Source organism: Canis aureus, chromosome 27 (assembly GCF_053574225.1).
Source record: "Canis aureus isolate CA01 chromosome 27, VMU_Caureus_v.1.0, whole genome shotgun sequence".
Taxonomy (NCBI): Eukaryota; Metazoa; Chordata; class Mammalia; order Carnivora; family Canidae; genus Canis; species Canis aureus.
Window position 1 is genome coordinate 19,674,503 of NC_135637.1, and position 13,366 is coordinate 19,687,868.

General features: G+C 48.3%; 1 protein-coding gene across 2 annotated transcripts in view; it reads right to left on the minus strand.

The window, feature by feature from the left end:
* The window catches only part of GCN1 (GCN1 activator of EIF2AK4), a 59,346-nt gene that overhangs the window by 30,600 nt on the left and 15,380 nt on the right, over nucleotides 1-13,366 (minus strand). For both annotated transcript variants that reach the window (XR_013366628.1, XM_077875876.1), the window contains exons 10-27: nucleotides 13,092-13,166; nucleotides 12,715-12,843; nucleotides 12,130-12,180; nucleotides 11,698-11,796; nucleotides 11,312-11,485; nucleotides 9,876-10,028; nucleotides 8,542-8,634; nucleotides 6,760-6,835; nucleotides 6,449-6,608; nucleotides 5,480-5,669; nucleotides 5,257-5,381; nucleotides 4,300-4,478; nucleotides 3,899-3,992; nucleotides 3,216-3,329; nucleotides 2,925-3,123; nucleotides 1,867-2,022; nucleotides 1,231-1,412; nucleotides 47-127 (exon numbers count right to left, since the gene is read on the minus strand). Coding sequence is in view for 1 of the 2 variants with exons in the window: in XM_077875876.1 (XP_077732002.1) it covers nucleotides 47-127; nucleotides 1,231-1,412; nucleotides 1,867-2,022; nucleotides 2,925-3,123; nucleotides 3,216-3,329; nucleotides 3,899-3,992; nucleotides 4,300-4,478; nucleotides 5,257-5,381; nucleotides 5,480-5,669; nucleotides 6,449-6,608; nucleotides 6,760-6,835; nucleotides 8,542-8,634; nucleotides 9,876-10,028; nucleotides 11,312-11,485; nucleotides 11,698-11,796; nucleotides 12,130-12,180; nucleotides 12,715-12,843; nucleotides 13,092-13,166 (2,330 nt within the window). In the remaining variant the exon portion in view is untranslated. The remainder of the gene's footprint in view (nucleotides 1-46; nucleotides 128-1,230; nucleotides 1,413-1,866; nucleotides 2,023-2,924; nucleotides 3,124-3,215; nucleotides 3,330-3,898; nucleotides 3,993-4,299; nucleotides 4,479-5,256; nucleotides 5,382-5,479; nucleotides 5,670-6,448; nucleotides 6,609-6,759; nucleotides 6,836-8,541; nucleotides 8,635-9,875; nucleotides 10,029-11,311; nucleotides 11,486-11,697; nucleotides 11,797-12,129; nucleotides 12,181-12,714; nucleotides 12,844-13,091; nucleotides 13,167-13,366) is intronic.

Below are 13,366 nucleotides of genomic sequence, written 5' to 3' on the forward strand. Positions count from 1 at the left end.
GCTCACAAACTCAGGTGCAGCAATAGCCAGCTGAAAACCAGATCACCTGCAGGCGGGGAGAGCCCGTCCCGATCACCCAAGTCAGAAGGCGCAGCATGGCCACTCGAGGCAGCAGCTCCGGGCCATTCTAAAAGAGAACAGCACATAAGTCAGGGTGAGGCTCTGGGAGGTATGTAACAACGCCTGGCAGCATGAGCAGCAGCATCCTCTCCCCGCAGGGAACCCTGTCAGGCTAACCACTAACTCCATGGGAGCCAATTCCAGTTAGCCACACCAGCTTCAGGGATTCTGAACAAGTACATTCTGAAACATATTTGAAACTCACAGACAGTGAAATACAGATGGCCCCTAAACACAGGGATGCTTACCTTGAAAGTAGGAGAGAAACAAAATAAAACGGGATACTATCTTTTTCCCTTTTGTTGGCAAGATTAATTACTATCTGAGGCTGCATTAGGTATGGAGAGACAGGAACTCTTGGTGAGTTCAGAACATGCTCCATAATCTAGTAACTCCACACCCAAGAATGTGTCCTGTAGAGTGCTCACATGGGTGCACAGTGGGGCATGTGTGGACAAGGACGCACACCACAGTGCTGTTCAAATTAGGGAGAAGTTGGAAACAATCTTAAAATACCTATCAATAGGTAAAGACTTATTAAATAAAACATGGTGTACTCAGAGCATAGAGCCCTACACAGTCCATGAAGCATGAGAGGAAACCAGAATATACAGTCATATGAAAGAAGCAGGGCAATCCACCTATGCCTTACTGTGTGGAGCAATATTTCCTTTTTTTCCCCCTGCTTTCGTGTTCATGGAATTTTTAAACACATGCACGAATTTGGCACATTTTCAGAATACAATCTATGAAGGAAATCCTTCAGTGAATGAGGTCCAATCCCATAACCACAAGCAAGTCAAAGGAAGAGTGATCACTATTATCTTCTGAGTTATATAAAAAAAAAAAAAAAAACTAACACAATAAATTGATTTAAAATCCTTCAATGTCTCTAGGTCAGAAACTTTCAGGAAACCTGTAAGCTGCTTTGAGGCTGTGAGTGCTACACTAAAGAGAACATCTGGGTTCTCCTTACCAATGACTGCTGCTATAAATACATGCACACACTCCACTACCCTGCCAGAAATGCTGATGGTCCAGGACATATGGAGGGCCCCTGCCTCCCTGACCCCACTCAAACCAAGGGTGGAGCCGAGCTCCTCTGCCAACCTCGTCCACACGCCCAGGGGGATGGCTGGGTGAGGCCCTCAGCTGGGCATGGATGGTGAGGATCTGAAGAATCTGGGCCATGCGCTCCTCCTCTTCCTCGCTATTGTGGGGCAGCTCAGTCAGCACCATCTTTAAAAATGGGAACACTAAGGAGAAGGCTGGCGCAGACAGGGGCGCAGCATCTGTGAGGGCAAGAAGCAGACACAATCTTGCAGGCATCTACAGAAGCTGCGGCCTGAGTTTCCATCCTCCAGGTGAGTGGGGTCAGGGGTGAAGGAGGCTGGAGACCCTTTCTGATGCCCAGGAACACAAAGTATGATAACAGGGACAATAGCCAGCAGCCCAGCTCTGAATCTTACTCCTACCCCAAACACTGCTCAGTTCCAGGAGGAGAGAATTAAAAGACACAGGTAGATCCCAGTGAGGAGAAGCAAACTCTCAGTGGGGGTCACAGTGACTCAGAATACCAGGACTCAGAAATTCCACCATCCTCCCAACCCTTTTCAGAGGAGGAAATGAAGGCCAGGAACAGAAGTGACTTGCCCAAGGCCACAGCCTCAGAAAGCCTTGGAGGGACACTGAGACTCACAGGCTTGAATGAGCACACACACTGCCTTTACTTGCCCTGTTCCTTACCTGGCTCACCCTTGCCCACCCTGCTGGTGATGGTGTGGCTATGCAGCAGGGTCACCGCCCTCTTCACAGCCACCGACAGCTCTTCCTGGCACCATGACTTATCCAGGGCACACTCTGGCTTCAGCAAGCGTAGAGTCACATGGCTCACCAAAGTGCCTGTGTCCAAGAGAAGGAACCCAAAGGGGATGACCAATGCAAGGACACGGACTCTGGCCTGGGCACAAACCAGGGACCCCCAAGCAGAGATGCCTCATCTCTCTGACTTAAAGGAATTAATTCTGCTATGCCAAAACGTCCTCAACCTGATATCTCATTTCATCTTCATGACAGCACTGGGCGGGGAACAGTGCAGGTAGGCAGGCAGGAACTGTCCTTATGCTAAGAAATTAAAAGTATGAGCCACCCAGGGTTGTTTAGCTAAGGGTATAAGCTCTACTTGTCACCTGGAGCTCCCATCTTCCATGTAATAAACCCAGCCAGTCAGTAACAGTTTCAGGAGGCTCCATTAAGTACCAACTAATTTTTCCACTCTGAACTAGATTCTAGCCTCATACCTAGGAACATACCCTTCAAGCTATGAAGTCTGCTTAATGCCATTACCCCACCAAAGTGAGGCCATCGCAGTGCCCGGCTGCCCCACCTAGTCTGTGTATCTCCGTAGTTAACCAAACGCTAAGGGCCACAGGGACCTCCCATCACTGAGATGGGGCTGCACCAGGAGCTCTGGGCTGCACCAACTGGCCATATGGTACCAAACCAACCCCGTTACCACTTAATTTCTGACTCCTTAGTTTGAAAACTTACAGACAGATCACACTGATTAGTATCTAAAACTTCGTACTCAGAGTGAAGGCACAGCAGATGTGAAACATGAGGGAGGAGGCAGCTCTATGTGGCTCCTAGGGATCTGCAGCCTGGGGTTCCAAGACTGTTTCCAGATGGGCACAGAAGTCGATGCCTAGACCACTCCCTACTCCCCATAAGCACTCAGGTGCACCTCCTGCCCCCCCTCCCAACCTGCCCAGGGCCATGCCCAAAACCAGCAAACAAGAACTGACCCAAAGCCTTGAGCCTAGGGGGCATGACGCAGGCAGCCAAGGACAGGAAAGGGTTCTTGATCCTGGGAGCAGCCAGGGGAGATTTCAACAAAGGCAGGAAAGAGTCGACCAAAACTGGGATATACTGGGTCAGGCCAGATGGGTTCTTGGCCAGGATGGTGTCCAGCAGGCCCAACGCCGCCTCCAGCTCACCGTCCAGCTGCAAGCAGAGTTGGCCCGGTAGGCAGGTCAGCAGGGCCTGCTCCAGACAGTGAGGAGCAAGCTCAGCCTGTGGTGGCAGCAGCCCCTCACCTCTTGCAGCCGCCTCCGGATCTGCGCCTCCTTGTCCAGCTGGGCCTGCAGCATCTCCTTCTGCTTACTGGTCAGCTGCACTTCCTCTTTTATGCCTTTCTTCTTCTTTATCTCCTAAAGGCAATGAGCAAACCAATTCCATCTCCTGGAATAGACCTCCCTGCCTACCACAAAGCAGGGCAAGATCAGTCCAATTGGCACCAAGCCGGCTGTAAGTCTATGACCTGGGCCTACAAACCACCATATGGCCTCCCTGACCTCCCACAGAGTCCACAGCCACCTGGTTTCCAGAGGATGGAGACAGCAGTAGAGAAGTAATTTCTTACTGGATTCTCAATTGACAAAGGCAAGAAGAGCCTTTTATATGTGAGAAAAATGAGAAGTCCCTCAATGTGCTGGAAATGGTATGCTAATCATGCGGCTTCAGAATCTAAACCTTAGCCTCCCTCCAACAGATGCTCTCCCCCAGTATAAGCTGCAGCCTGGAAAAGGCCAAGAAATCACTCATTCATTCAACAAGCATTTACTGAGCACCTCCATTGGTAGGGGAACCCAGGACTGGTGGAGGGTTCAGAAGAGTGTGCATGGACCTCAGGATGACCCCAGGGAACTGTATACACGAAGCACAGAAAGTCGCCAGGCTGAGGCCACCAAGCTCAGCAGCTACCCTTCTTTGCACTCACCTCCTTGAGCTCCAGCTCGATGATCTGCTCCTTGAAGGAATAAGCTTTATTCTCTCGCTTCATGTTGGCCTTCTTTATACTGTCCTGCTGGGCACTGAAACATCAAAGCAGGTGATCAGCCAGCTCCAAACAGCCAATAGGTCCTCCTGTCTCCTGCCAGCAGTGAAACCTCAGCTGGCTTTGAAGTTGCATGCACCAGCAAAGTGCTAGATACTTGACGTGCTCTTGTATCCCAGGCTTAAGCATGTGCCTGGAACAGAGCAATACTTGTCCAATAACGAATAAGCGATCTGATTTATTCCTTAAAACATTTATTCCTTAACCCTATAAAAGACACCTCTTTCTCTTACAGGTAAGAAAACCAAGGCTTAGGGCAACTGAATCCACGAATGGGGACTCACCTCTGGATAATAGATTTGTCATACAGCTCCCCGGCAGGGGTCTGCATAATGGCAAACTCTTCCCGTGTCACCTGGCAGAGCGCAGGGTTCTGGACGGAAGCAGTGATGGTGCTAATGAGCTGTGGGAGGACCCGGTCCGGGGACAGGATGGAGAGGGAGCCCATGGCATTCATGGAAGACTGTCAGACAAACACCAACTCAGTCAGGGTGTGCCATAGGCTGGCACTGGAGAGGGGTCCTACCATGCCTAATGCTCCCAGCTACAGGCTCCTCTTCTTGCCCCTGCCTATTCTGAGCACTGCCCGCCACAGTAGACAGCTGCAGTGTGTGCCTGCCTTCTCCCCAAGCATTTCCCAGCTTGTGGCACCAGCATCCTGACTGGGTTTCATACTACCCCTCTACCCTCAATCTCTGTGGTGCAGGTGGAACTGCTCCTACCTTTTCCGGAGGTGGGCATGTGACTTTGACCAAAAGGACAGGCTCAGAAATAGCACAGGGCCCAAGCCAGGTCAATGAGGGTAGTGAGCCCCCATGCCAGTTGAAATGACTGGAAAATGCAAGCTTTTTCCACTGCAGGTGATGGGGTACGAGCTATAAGCCTGGAAGTGTCAGCTGTCCCACTACCAGAGAGGAGGAGACTGCTGGAGAATAGAGCCCCCCTCATGGAGAGCAGAGAGGAGACACAAATGCCAGAGACAAAGAGAAGGAAAGCAAGAAAGACACCACCTATATAGCGTTCTATAGCCAGCATCATGGGGGCCAGTCATACCCTGTGACTCAGCAGTCAGAAGCAGCAGGAAGCCCCTCCTTATGCTTAAACCACTTTGCATTTTCTGTCACTTGCAACCCAAGAATTCCAAGACCACATTTTACAACACCTGCACCTATTTCAATTTCATTGAAGCCTCCCTCTGACACACTGAACCTGAGGCCAAAATTAGTCCACATGCCAGTCACCTGGTTCAGGGGACTCTGTGTGGTGATCCTAGGGATGATCTGATCCAGGTGCCTGGTGATGAAAGCTTCCAGGTCAATCTTCATCCTGGTAAGGAGCGCCGGCCAGAGTCCTGACTGCACTGCCACTGCAGGGAAGTGGAGCAATTTGAGGCCTCTTGCCTGGCCTGCCCTTATCCTGCCCAATAGAGTCCCTGGCCCTCCTGCAAGTGCCCCTGGCACAAACCTAATGACGGGTGGTGTGAGATGATCAGCATCTCCTGGGCCAGCTGCTCGGTGTTGGTGACGTCACCCTCCAGTCCTGGCACCCCGGAGATGACACAAAGAGCTTCCTGCAGGACCCTCGGGGGTATGTAGGCCCTGCCTGCCTCAGTTACCTCCCCAGCATCTGTCACCAGAGCCTCTAAGGGTAGCACCTATAAGGAAACAACTCATGAGACTAATGCGCAGAGCCCTGTGCTAACTGGGGACACAAGGGACACAGATGCCAGGAACACAGCTGCCTTTCACACATGCTGTTCTCGGGAGCTCCCACTAGAGTGGAGGCTGATGCCTGGCTCCCCACAGGCTGGGAGATGTGCCTGGAAGGAGGAAATACATGTGACTTGGTACCTAAGAAGCCCATAGGGGGAAAAGCAGCCACAGAAGCTGGTCCAGGAGACCCAGTCAGAGACCACAAGTCTGTCACTGGCCCACATCCCTCAAGAGCGATTAGGGAACAATGAAAAGGGACCAGGTCTTTGGGGTCACTTCTGCCACCCACTGACTGGGAGCCCTGCCAAGTCATTTCAGCTGCCAGAACCCTGGACAACTCATACAGAATAAGTGTATTTAGTCTATCTGCCTTTTAATAGCAAGGTGAAAAAAAAAAACAAAGGAAAGAATGGGTAGCAAATGCTCTAAAAATCATTAAGTGCTTCAAAAACAAAGTGTTATTTCATCACTCAAGAATAAAAAGGTTGAACTATATGTCACAACACATGGGAAGAAAGAAAAGCACCTCAGGGGAAAAAAAAAAAAGGAATTCTGTGAAACAAGATGTTATCAGAGCTCAAGGGCAGGGCAGAAGATTCTGGCATCACATGATATCTGAGTGAGAATAGCCCAGGAAGAGACCAGCCAAACTCCCTCAATAACTGGGGTGATTAGCTAACCGTGTCAGCAAGCCCTAGTTCTGGACCCCAGATACCCTCACCTTATGAGAACTGAGGACAGCCTTCAGCTCCTCCAGAAGCCCAAACGCCAGTTTAAAGCCCCCAAGAGAGGACAGCAGCTTCCGGACTGTGTGCTGGGCTTGCCTGCGCACGCGCCAGGTGCGGCTCAGGAGCACGGCCACCAGAGCCCGGTGGTACTGCCTGCAAGCACAAGAATACAGCATCCTGGGGAGGGTGAGCGTGGGGCTCTCCACAGCCAGCCCTCCCACCCTGCACACACCACTATTTCGCAGGCTTTTGCCACGGTTTGCCCCACTTGACCCAAGAGGAAAGGTAAACAAATTTCACGTACTGAACTTTGTTGCCTGTGAATCTATGTGGGTGGTCAAGGAAAAGCCTCTCCGTCAACTGTAACACGGTACACAGGGCTGGGAAGGGAGACAAACAGTGGAAGTGTTTTTATTTATTTTTTTAAAAGATTTTTATTTATTTATTCATGAGAGACACAGAGAGAGAGAGGCAGAGACACAGGCAGAGGAAGAAGCAGGCTCCATGCAGGGAGCCTACATGGGACTCAATCCCGGGTCCCCAGGATCACACCCCAGACTGAAGGCAGTGCTAAACCGCTAAGCCACAAGGGCTGCCCTGGAAGTGTTTTTGTTTTTTTTTAAAGACTTATTTATTTCATTTTATTTATTTATAATAGACATAGAGAGAGAGGCAGAGACACAGGAGGAGGGAGAAGCAGGCTCCATGCCGGGAGCCTGACGTGGGACTCAATCCCAGGACTTCAGGATCGTGCCCTGGGCCAAAGGCAGGCACTAAACTGCTGAGCCACCCAGGGATCCCCCTGGAAGGGTTTCTAAATCATAGAACACATCTAGAGCACCTGTGTGGCTCAGCTGGTTAAGCGTTTGGCTCAGATCGTGATCTCAGGGTCATGAGGTCAAGCCCCATCTAGAGCTCCGCACCCAGCAGGGAGTCTGCTGGAGCTTCTCTCTCTCTCTCTCTCTCCCTCTCCCTCTGCTCTCACCCCATGCGTGCACACTCCTTCTCAAATAAATAAGTAAAATCTTAAAAAACATATATAGAATACATCCAAAAAGAACTGGAAAGTCCTGAAGAATTAACACTAAAATGTACATGTGATTAACACTGCATGTAAAATTACAGCTCATCTGAAGTTCCTTTTTTGCTGACAATGTATTTTGTACTAATGAAAAAGATACATTTTATTCTAATTAATTTAAAATTACTATGCAGTTCCAAAAAAAATGAGGACACATGCATACTGAAGTAGAATGACTACAAGTCTACAATGCATATAGCAGGCATATTACCATTTGTGTAAAAAAAAGGTAAAGAACTAACACAAAAAGTTATCTGCTGGTATGAATTATAAAATACTAAGGATATACAGAAGCTAATACAACTGGTTATCCATGGCCAGGGATACTAGGTGGCCAGAGATCAAAGCGGGGGTATGATTTTCAACATAGGCCTTCTTGGATCTTTTATTCTTTGAATTATGTGACTGTATTTCCTATACAAGAACTAATTTTTTTTCCTAAATCAGGAAGTGACTAACAGTTTTAGTTCATTAATAGGATGTTGTGATTTGTGAGTCAAAAGACTTTTCAAATCACCGATTAGCAGCAGACACCCCTAAGGCAACCTAGAATTTTAAACATACACTTAAAGATCAACTGTTCCTTCTCTGCCAGGAGAGAAACCAGTAGTTTTGTGTCTCCTAGTGGGGGAGTGCAGCCAGCCACACTCCACCAGAGCTTTTCAGCTGTCTTGTAATATAAGAAAACCTCCAAGACAGCACCAATTACCCAATCAGCTATAATTACACCTAACATCGCAGCCCCGCAACCATTAGTGCTCTGTTTCCACAAATCTACCCACTCCCCCACTTCTCAGCTTCCATGCCACACAATGCGTGTGTGTTCCATGTGTGTTCATTCCCACAGCAGCCTATGACACAGTAGCTGACCACAGCACTCTGACCCGGGTTTTTGCAGAGCTGACTGCTAAGGTTACAGGCACTCAGGAAGGGTCCTCTCTGAAGACCCACCAGAGGGACACAGGCCCAATCTCAAGTTCAAGTACGTTCAACTAAGTAACTCACCATCCTCTGAAGCCATGAGCAAAAATTTCTCAGAAGTGAAAATCTGCTTCTTTTCATCTACAATCAGCTGCCAGAAACCACCGAGTTTGGCCTCTGCAAGAAACAAAAGGTCACTCCCTGATATAGCTCACTCCGCCCATCACGGTTGGTCCCCTCCTGCCTGAAGATACTGGGGCCAGCTACATTGACAGACCCTCTTCTGCAGTAGGCAGTAGGGCTCCCCCAGCATGTATACATCACTCCTAGGCTAACTGTCTCCCCTCCCAGTCCTGCAAACTAACCCATCCTTCCGGTATCATTGCCTATATGTAAACTTTCAGTGGTTCTCTGCTGCCTACAGGAGACCAGGCAAGCATTTCCCACCTGGAATTCCCACCTACTCCAGGTGGCAGGCTGCGATACTTGATGTTCACACATGGTGCCTTCCCTGCTGGAGGCTAGTCTGAACGCATCCTGGGCTGTTCCCTTCCAGTTGGTGAAATCCTTCCTAGCCTTCAGGGCCCTCGTCCAAATGCTCCCTCCATGAAGCCTTTCGTGATAGCCAACACCTAACTAAGAGCAATCCCTCCTTCAAAACTGCCCTAAGGAGGTATATTGTCTTATAACTACAGAAATATTTTTGCATCTCCTCTCTCCCACTGGAGTAAAGCAGCTTAAAATTAAAGCCTGGTCATGTTCATCTTTGCCTCCCTGCCAAGGCACCTGATGAAACATGACCAGAGCTGAACTCCACTTCCAACCATGGAAGTAAGTTCACGTCCATGTGCAGGCAGAGTATGACTAAAGCAGACATAGAATACCAGGTGGCCACAGAAAGAAAGAGAAAGCTCTTTGGGTTGCACTGACTAGGACTCTTGTCCAAGGAGTGTTCAGTACTTAATATGGCATATACACAGAACACTACCTGGTGTTGGTCGATTACATATTGACTATTTCTGGACAGTAAATGGTAATACTAGCCAGAGATGGGAACTTAGGGCTAGAAGATTAGCTAAGGGGAAGCTTTTCAAGTTACTCCCTAGAAAGGTATAATCAATTAAAAAATGCCCCACTATACTAAACCCAGGCCAGTCTGGGCATTATATACAAACCCCCATCCTAGAGCACTAGAGCAACAGAGCAAAGGAGGACAGTGACAAGAGTCCCCTGGCTATATTCCCACGTCCAAGTGTGACCCTGAGGCTCATCCCTGCAGATGACAAGGGGCACCATGGCCGAGGCAGTGTGGTAGTGACCACACCAATCCTGTCAAATTCTAAACATCAAAACACTCCTCCCGGGGACTCTGAATGAAGCCTCATCTGCTACCACGGGGAACAAGTCCAGACCCTTACCAGCCTGTGAGTCAGCCACAGAAAGCTTTGAGAGCAGCAAGGCTGCAGCGGCCCCTTCGGTGACAGTGGGAACCTGAGTGCTTTGGGAGGCTGCCTTCTCCACTGTCTGGATGAGCAGAGGCAGCAAGTCCAAGGCCTGCAATAGTGTGTCACCTGTGGAGAGAGGACTAGCACCTTACAAAACACTATCAGGGGTGACAAGCTTACTCAAGAAAGGAGTTATCCATTCACGTCTGAATTGGTTGACTAAAATGCTTCACCTTGTCAAATGCTGTGAAGTAGGAGAAAGAGAACCAACCATGTTACAGCTAGAAGGATCCTTACAAATCCAACAGTCCAGCTGTTCATTTGATGCGTAAGAAAACAGACCAAGAGAAGTTAAAAAAGATGCCCAAGGCCAAACAGCTGGTTCAGGGAGAGCCAGGGGCACTGCACACCTACCAATTTCTGTCTGGGGCTCTTCCCCAGTACCAGACAAGTTCCCGATCCAAATTCCAAAACCAGAACCAATCTGCTGACCTACAAACTAAACCCACTTAATAACTGAAAAAATAAAAAAATAAAAAAAATAAAAAAATAACTGAAAAAATATTTTGGAAATCTATTAAAACTATAGCTAAATCCATGTTTTCTTAACTACTAAACATATTTCATTTGGAAGAGGTCATGGATTTGAAACCAAAAAATATTTAAAGGCTTATTTTATATCATGTATATTTTAAAAGCATCAAGCAGAAACATCTCAAACTGAAGAGCCTAGTTTAAACCAAGTCTCTGCTATCTAGAACTCAATCTAAAAATCAAGATTGATCAATGCAGCAGAACTGCAAATTGACAAACAGGCACTGTAGAGAAGGGATACCCTTCTGTGGAATCAGCAGTTCTGGACTCTCTTAGATGTTTCTTTAAACACAGTTCATCAGAAGTGTACTTTCTTTTCTTTTCTCTTTTTTTTAAAGAAGTACAAGCCTATCTCAAAGGTGGAGATCAAGTTCCTAAGCAGATTGGAAAGTTTCCTCTAGCTTTGCTTAGGAAAGAGGTGGATGCCCACACTCAAATGACAGGTTTGTCAACCTGAAGAAAGGGCAGTGGTTGGTTTTTAGTAAGTCAAAAGTCAAGTTTCTATGAAGCTGGTCCTTTTGAATCAGGCCTCTTGCAATCAATCACTTCCCCATGACCCCAGATAATATAGTGACACAATCTAGTTCCAGACCCTCTCCAAATAAAGCTTTGTGACTTAAAAGTCTGATAAAGGGGAGAAGCTGGAGTCGGTTGTGAAGATTGGGCACTGATTCCAGGCTTTATGGATGACTAAGCCCGATGCTGCCCGAAACTCAAAGAGAAGTGATGCCAAGTAAGCTGGGCCACCAAGGGAAGGCCTGGGATGGTGAGGATGCCCAGAAGACGCAGTCACCCCTGCAGGGAAGGCATCTCACCTCGGAAGCAGGCCAACATGCACTGCAAGTAGGCATGCCTCACTGCAGAGGTGGAGGTCTTAAGGCTGAAGGCTTTCTTAAACCATTCGGTGAGCTTCTTGGGCACTTCTGTGGTAAACCGGTTACACCAGAGAGCCAGGACAGAGACGGCATGCACCAAGGTGCCTTCGTGAACTAAGGCAAGAAGTAGAAGTCTGGTCAGTTCAGCATCTCAGGCCCACGTCCAATTGCTGCCAGCAGAGCCCCATAGCAAGCAGGAGTACAAGGGGGAAGAAGCAGTAATGCTTCAGGGGAGTTTTGCTGTGAGAAGGGGTTCATGGCTGCTCTGAATGTGAAAATGAGTTGGAGCAGGTCTAAACTGCATCCTCCCCATGCTGCACAGTTACCTTCTTGGTGCAGGAATGGGATGAACAGCTCAGTCACAGTCCCATTCAAGACTTGACTAGAAGGCCCAGACACCACATGATGACTGACACTCCCGATCCCTGGAAGGCAGGGGATTTCCTGCTCAGCACAAAATCACAAACACGAGATTCTTCTTGCCGAGGCCCACTTCCCTAGCAGCCATGCCTCTCCTCTGGCCATCAGTGTCTTTCCCTCAATCCATCCTCAAGATGATCCTGACTTTTATAAAAACCAGGCCTCCCGCTGGACTCAAACAAGTCCCACCTGCCCACAGATAGGCAGCAGAGTCCTAGGAGCCATGCTGGGCTGTCTATCAAGAGTCCAAATCCAATGAAGGACCTGCCTTACCTAACAGTTACGTTACACCTCATCTACTTCTTCACTTACCGCTACCCCCAGGAGAGATTCTATACCTGAGAGGACGCTGATCTTCTGGGCTACAATAGTCAGTTTTCCCTCCGAGCCTGAGAGGAGAGATGGTAAAGATACAAAATTCATATCTACCACATTTCCCAAGGGGGTGATGATTAATCATGTGTGTGACACCAAGACACAGTTTCTGATTCCAGAAGTAGCCTTTCTTTAATGAAGCTGGATTTAAAATAACATTTACTAGATTTTTTTCTGACTAAAACAGCAGTAAATTCTTACAGAAAATCTGAGAAACAAAAAACATAAAAATATTTAAAAATCACCCACGTGCCCACTACCCAAAGACACTATGAACAATTTGATGTATTTCCCTCTAGCTTTTCCCTTCATACATACAATAACGTCCACACTTAAATTAAAAACAAAACAAAACAAAACAAAACCCTGAGATCACCCCTGTCTTCACTGCCCAGCACATGCTTCTGTTCACTTCACATGTCCACATCCTAATGCAAGTGTTCCCTTGGCCACACGGCTTCAACACACACAGACTTGGAGCCCCGAGTCCCAGGCAGGTCCCGGCACCCACACCTCAGTCATCCCCATAGCCAGGAAGGCTTACTCACCGCCAAGGATAGCAAACAGGTGCCTGGTCAGGGCTTCTGTCGCCGAAGAGTCACTGCACTGGCGGGCCAGGTTCCGCAGCGCCAACACGGCTTCATCCATCAGGCGGGGACTGTTGGACTTCAGCTGACCTGGACACAGAGAGCTGCAGCTCAGAAGCTGCCAAGAACTGAGCATCCAGGCTTTCATTTCTGTCTTTTCCACGTTCCCCATTCTCCCACCCCAGCAAAGTGTTCTTATAAGGATCTCGAGAAACTGTGCAAATGTAGTTTCTTTCTAAACTGAGCTATCCCCTGCCCTTTTTCCTAAAATAATTAGGAAAATACAACCAAAACCCAAGGTGCCACTCTAGGAGCTGGAGAGGGGTCACAGTACTCACTAGCCAGTCCTTTCACAATGTCCAAGGCATACTGGCTGAGATCCAGAGTCACTGATGCCAGCAGACTGGAAATAGCTAAGGAGGACAGAAAGTACACAACATGTCTGTCTCAGATATAAATGCCCATTTCTGCCCTACACTCCTATGCTGTAAGGCCTGCTGTCTGGTCACAAAGAACCCAGACCCCTCTTTATCTCCATATGGTCATGTGAATGGTCACACCTTTGTTCCTACAGTTTCTTTCTTTTTTTTTTTTTTAAGGTTTTATTTATTCA